The following is a 6,710-nucleotide window of genomic DNA, read 5'->3' on the forward strand; positions in this document are numbered from 1 at the left end:
AAAAAAAAAAAAGAAATATCTTAAACAGTAATAAATCTATCAATAAAATGAGAATACTTTCAAGTGTCCTCTTATAATAAAAGTTTAAAGCCACAGTGTCCCAATTTAGAGTGTTAACAAGGTCAGAAAAGGCCCTAGTACCGAGACAAGAGTTTTTGTCTCAGGGTTTTTGTTTTTTTGAAATGGAGTCTCACACTGTTGCCTGGGCTGGAGTGCAACGGCGCAATCTCAGTTCACTGCAACCTCTGCCTCCCAGGTTCAAGTGATTCTCCTGCCTTAGCCTACCAAGCAGCTGGGATTACAGGCAACTGCCACCACGCCCGGTTAATTATTTTTTTTTCTGAGACGGAGTCTTGCTCTGTCTCCCAGGCTGGAGTGCAGTGGTGCGATCTCGGCTCACTGCAACCTGTGCCTCCCGGGATCAAGTAACTCTCCTGCCTCAGCCTCCCGAGCAGCTAGGACTACTGGCACATGCCACCATGCCCAGATAATTTTTTGTATTTTTTTTTAGTAGAGACGGGGTTTCACCATATTGGCCAGGCTGGTCTTGAACTCCTGACCTCAATCCACCCACCCCAGCCTCCCAAAGTGCTGGGATTACAGGTGTGAGCCACTGTGCCTGTCCTGTCTCCGGGTTTTCTAGTAAATATCTTAAAAGGTCCCAAATGTTGCAATAATTGAGTATACTCCTTCCTATCACCTGCCCCAAACATTTACAAAAAATATCATTAAAGGAGGCTGAAACAGTCCCAACTTACTAGAATACATAAATTCAGGATAAAAGATGCAACGTTTTTCTCAATTCACAAAACCTCAGTGGATTCAGGACATTCACACTGGCATAACATCATATATAAAACTCCCCTCACTTCCTGATACATGTGACACATGGAGTATAGTATCACTGCAGTATCTTCTTAATTACCCAACCTCAGAATCTAAACCTATACTTAAAAGCAAACTACCTCATCGTTTAATACAATGAAACCCAACGAATGAACTTTTAGAGGCTCCTCCTACTATGACTATGGACTAGGAGAAAGTATAACAATATGAAGTTCTGAGAGAACATTTTAAAATAGCATTAGGCCAGGCTCGGTGGCTCACACCTGTAATCCCAACACTTTGGGAGGCCTCAGCGAGCAGATCACCTGAGGTCAGGAGTTTGAGACCAGCCTGGCCAACATGGTAAAACCCCATCTCTACTAAAGATACAAAATTAGCCAGGAGTGGTGGTGCACACCTATAGTCCCAGCTACTTGGGAGCCTGAGGCAGGAGAATCACTTGAACCTGGGAGGCGAAGGTTGCAGTGAGCAGAAATCACACCATTGCACTCCAGCCTGCGCAACAAGAGCAAAAACTCCTTAACTCAACATTTATGTCATGGTAAGTAATAAAACGTTACATACACACCTCTAAATGAACAGATTTCCCCTCCGAGAAAAGCCCTTCTAGGAAGCTACTCAACAGGAGGGCACTTGGGGGAGGTGTGCGCAACATGAAGCTGCAAAGAAATGATCAGATGGCAATCAGTTGCCTAAGCCACATATAAAGGTTTCACTTTTGGCTTTTGTAGCAATTTCCCCATCCTGATTGAAGCAATGGTTACAATCTGGTTGTTGCCAACAATGCGAAATTAGCTGCCTGCAAATTAAAATGTACTTAATGTTTCATTAACATTGTAAATCCTAAAAAGGGTTCTAAAAAAGGTTAATAGTCTTGACAAGTGCTTTTAAAATCAATGACTTTATCATGCTCACTTTGCCTAAAATAACTTCTCAGTGTATAATATGCAAACCACTCTACTTTTAATAATGCATTTTACACTACCTGCAGACAGTCCATTGTTAAAAAATCTTTGCTGTGGAATGTCCTAGAAAAGATTTTTAACAGAAATCTAAAGTTCTTTAAGATGTAATTGCCGGGCACGGTGGCTCAAGCCTGTAATCCCAGCACTTTGGGAGGCTGAGGCAAGTGGATCACAAGGTCAAGTGATCGACACCATCCTGGTCAACATGGTGAAACCCCGTCTCTACTAAAAATACAAAACATTAGCTGGGCATGGTGGCGCGTGCCTGTAATCCTAGCTACTCAGGAGGCTGGGGCAGGATAATTGCCTGAACCCAGGAGGCAGAGGTTGCGGTGAGCCGAGATCGAGCCATTGCACTCCAGCCTGGGTAACAAGAGTGAAACTCCGTCTCAAAAAAAAAAAAAAAAAAAAAAAAAAAAAAAAAAACTCAATAAAAAAAAAAAAAAAAAAAAAAAAAATGTAATTAATTTGATCATTCAACGTTTGCTTGCTTGCTATGCCTAAGGCACTGTTCCACCGACTAAGTCCCAATTTTTCACCACCGACAATAACTTTATTTCCATCCCATGTACTGAAAGACTTTGTTGATCAACCTGATCAATAATTTTTCTTCCTTTAAAAAAAAAAAAAAAAAACTAACCAGGCTTAAACGTTGACTCTCACAGCCAATGATTAGGATCACACAACTGGTGTTCCCCTAGTGAACTGAAAGGCTTTCCATCCTCAAGAAACAACACAGGGCTCCATGCAGCCTTGGAATAAGAAATGAAAACAGCCTGACAGGAGGCATGGAATTTGGGTCTTGGAGCCAAGAAGAGTCAGCATCGTATCTCTCCCCACCACTTTCTACAACTCTACCTTAGGTAACTCCTTTAACCTATTTAACCTCACAGTGTCCTCATTTGTAAAAATAAAAATGACAATACACTAACTTTGAAGGTTGAAATGGTAATTTATGTAAATAACCTAATATTTAATAAATACTCTGTTACAAAATTTTTCCAGGCTTTATTTATTTTTTTTTTTTTTTTAGAAACACAATAATATTTTTAAAATCATAAGTCCCCTCTTAGACCCCTGAGAACCTGGGAATTCCAACTACGGGATAGGCTAGGGGGATACCAGGATGAATTAGGTCAAGATCCCTGCCCTTCAGGATCTCAGAACACAGTATAGGAAAGACAAGTCTGTAACACAAACAGATTGTGACAAGTGCTCAAAGAGAAACATAAAGAAAGTACTGTGGTCACACAAAGGAGGAAACAACTCATTCTGAAGGGGGATGTGGGAGCAGGGGGCTCACAGAGTAGTTGGCATTGAAGTTGAACGGGGGACTTCTCTGGAAGGGAGAAGTGAGGAGAAGGCAGCCTTTCTTGGGTAGAGCAAAGGACACGTGCAAAAGGGACACCAGACAGCAAGTAAGAACAGAAGACTTTGCTTTAGAGAAAGAACTGAGTTCGATCATAGCTCATTCTCCCTAGCTAGGGACAAGCAAAGGAATCGTTTCTCATTGACAAAATGGAAATCACAATGTCTACTCCACAGGAAGGATTAAACACGATCATGCATATGAAGCACTAAGTAAAAGCTGGAAAAACAGTAGCTACTGTGATTAGGTGCAAGAATGGTGGGAAACCAAAAGGCAGGAGGCCATGAGGCTAAACAGATTGCTTTCAGCCAGTCTCAGAAAGGTCCTGCATGCCAAGTAAGAGGTTAGGATTAACTGCTGAGGACAATAAGACCATAGAGGTTTTTAACTGGAGTGAAAGAATTGAACTCTGGTGTCCACGAGGGGTTGTCTGGGGAGGAGACCACTCAGGAGGGCACCTGCAAGAACAGGATACAGTTTCAGAGTAATTTCAGTAACATTAGAAAGCAAGGCATGCACTCCAGAAATCTACCTTTTTTTTCAGATGGAGTCTCACTCTGTCGCCCTGCCTGGAGTGCAGTGGGGCGATCCTTGGCTCACTGCAACCTCCACTTGCCAGGTCCAAGCGATTCTCCTACCTCAGCCTCCCGGGTAGCTGGGATTACAGGCACATGCGACCACGCCCGGCTAAATTTTATATTTTTAGTAGAGATAGGGTTTCACCATGTTGGCCAGGCTGGTCTTGAACTCCTGACCTCAAGTGATCCACCCACCTCGGCCTCCCAGAGTGCTGGGATTACCAGCGTGGCCCGCGCCTGGCCTGCACTCCAGAAATCTTTCTAAATTCAAATCCACAAGTTAATGGACGGCTGCATCTGGGAGTAGGGTTAAGCAAGCTATTAACAAACCCCTCATCTGGTGAACGGTGGTGTCACTAGCTGAAGAGATGAGGAGAGGCCTGAAGTCCGCTGACTGTTCTTTTATGCCCACTTCCACTCCAGTTTTACAAAGTTAATGTCCTCTCTAGCTCTTAGGGAACAAAAGAAAGGAAACATTCCCAGGGAGAGAGGGAGCGAAGGCTCAGAGACTGTGACTCCAAGTTCAATGTCCAGCTCTACCAAGCACTGCTCTGCCCAGAGCGAACCCCAGCTCTTTACCTTCCCCTCAGGAAACCGGCTCCTGGGCCTTTTTTTTAATTTCCGGCCCGTTGCAGACCGGCAGCACTACCCGGCTGCCGACTCAAGAGATGCTGGCAGGGTGGGCTCCAGAGGACGTTGGCAAATCCACTGGCAAAAGAACTAAGCCAATTTAGCATGTGTTCCTCACAAAATGAGGCAATTAGCGAGAAGGAAACCCGCTGCATTCAAGATCCAAAGTATTAAGTTACTATTATAAACTTTGGCCCGTTTTGATTCGAACGACAGAAACCAACCGTTACCCTCCCCCCCACCAAAAAAAAAATGGCATTTAGCCTCATCAGGGAAAGGAGATCCGGATGACTGAGTGGAGGAGAGGGAGGGAAAACCGCGCCGCGTTTGGGGCCGACCCCACGCCTTCTAGGAGTTGGAACTTGCCCGCTGTGTGACTCTGCAGTCACAAGGCGACAGTCTGCTAGGACCCAGCGCAATTTCAAACGACCCACCAACAAACTGACCTAACTTTGGCCGCCTGGTCTCCTCCTCCCTTTCGTAGCCCGAGCCTCCCAGATTCCCGAGCTGCAGCCGGGCCAAGAGGAGCAGCAAGCCCGGAACGCTGCGGCCCAGGGCGGGGCGGTTCCGCGGCGCGAGCTCAGGGCAAGAGCTCCGACGCTCGGGCCTTCCCCGAAAGCGCCCGGTTTGGGGCCTCCCAACCGCGCTCTCACATTAATTACGCCCTCGGGTCGGGCTGCGGCCTCCGCGACAGGGGGACACGGCCACGCTCCAGGCGAAGGTTGGCGTGAACGCCCCGGGCCGGGAAAAGGGGCTGGCAGTGGCTCCCTACGCGGCCTGGCACTCCCGCCCAGGCTGCGGCCTAGGCCAGCCCCGTTAGCTCCCTGAGCCGGCGCGCGGCCCTGGGGACCGACGAGGCCATGTAGGGCAGGAGGCCAGAGGGCAGCGCCCTGAGAAACCCCCGCCTGCCTCAGGGGTCCGGGCCTAGGACGCCGCCCCAAGCCGGACCGCCGCCGGAGAATGGCTTTTACCTTCATCAGCCTCCTGCTGGCCGCCATCTTGGATTTGGTGGTGCTCCTTCCCCAGAATGCATCGCGGCCGCCCGGGTGGCTAGAGCCCCCGCACTTCCTGGAGCGGGGGAGGGGCCGCGGGGTGGGGCCAGGAGCAGAGCCGAGCACCTACTGTGTGCTTCCCACCGTGCTGTGGGGGGTGTGGAGGAACACAAGTGAGCGGCACAGGCTTGGCCGCCGCTTTTTTGGAGCGTCCAATCACATGGCAGTTATAACCAGTGCCTGGCACATAGTAGGTGCATAATACTGATTTCATAAAATAGTTGGTAACCAAGATTATTTCAGGCACTGCAGGCGCTAAGCTTAAGAAAACGTGTGCTAAGCTCTGTGAAGAAAACTGGGTGATAGGAAAGTGACTGTGGGGACCTACTTTTCTGTGAGAGGTCAAGGAAACTAAACCGAAAAAATGGCCCTATTAAGCACCAGACCCCTCTGGAATGCTTTGTTTTCTTTGATCCCTGAAACCACCTTCTGAGATACGTTAGCATTAATGCCCTCATTTTGCAGGAAAAAGAAGCAAAGAGGAAGCCAGTGGCTTGCCCAAGGTCACATGGCCAGCTAGGAACAGAGCCAGGCTCCTGTCCCAGGTAGGCTAGTGGCTCCAAGGACAATGCTGGGACCTGGAAGATGGGAAGGAACAGCTGGAAAGGCTGGAGGAGAGCGTTTCAAGCCGAGGAAGCAGCACTGGCAAAGACCATGAGGCTGTCTGTGTGGGTGGGAGGGAGGCAAGGGGCTGACCATGGAGGGTCCTATACAAAGGGAAGGAGTTGGTTTCTATCCTGTGTACTGTGAGAGGCCTTAAATATGAGTATCCACCCATGGTCAGATAATTTTTTTTCTGGAGTGCAGTGGCACAATCTCGGCTCACTACAACCTCCGCCTCCCAGGTTCAAGCCATTCTCCCGCCTCAGCCTCCCAATTAGCTGGGACTACAGGCGCGCACCACCCCCACCAGCTAATTTTTGCATTTTTTGTAGAGATGGGTTTCACCATATTGGCCAGGCTGGTCTCGAACTCCTGACCTTGTGATTGGCCCACCCCAGCCTCCCAAAATGCTGGGATTACAGATGTGAGCTACCATGCCGGCTCCATTTTTTTTTTTTTTCTTTTTTGAGACAGAGTCTTGATCTGTCACCCAGGCTGGAATACAGTGGCATGATCACAGCTCACTGCAGCCTCGAACTCCTAGGCTCAAGGGATCCTCTTGCTTCAGCCTCCCAATTAACTGGGACTACAGGCACATTCCACCACACCCTGCTAAGTTTTTTTTATTTTTTGTATTGATGAAGTCTCACTATCTTGCCCAGGCTGG

At 48.0% G+C, this 6,710-nt stretch overlaps 1 protein-coding gene across 2 annotated transcripts in view; it reads right to left on the bottom strand.

Annotated features, from left to right (window-relative positions):
- Window positions 1–5,462, bottom strand: part of UBE2L3 (ubiquitin conjugating enzyme E2 L3) — a 49,822-nt gene extending 44,360 nt beyond the window's left edge. The window contains exon 1 of one of the 2 annotated variants that reach the window (XM_017518623.2): window positions 5,360–5,462. In XM_017518623.2, the coding sequence (XP_017374112.1) occupies window positions 5,360–5,386 (27 nt within the window). In that variant the 5' untranslated portion in view covers window positions 5,387–5,462. The remainder of the gene's footprint in view (window positions 1–5,359) is intronic. The other variant, XM_037734949.1, reaches the window with a different exon arrangement.
- Between the last annotated feature and the right edge of the window lie 1,248 nt (window positions 5,463–6,710).

Source organism: Cebus imitator, unplaced genomic scaffold, assembly GCF_001604975.1.
Source record: "Cebus imitator isolate Cc_AM_T3 unplaced genomic scaffold, Cebus_imitator-1.0 Scaffold690, whole genome shotgun sequence".
NCBI classification, from domain to species: Eukaryota; Metazoa; Chordata; class Mammalia; order Primates; family Cebidae; genus Cebus; species Cebus imitator.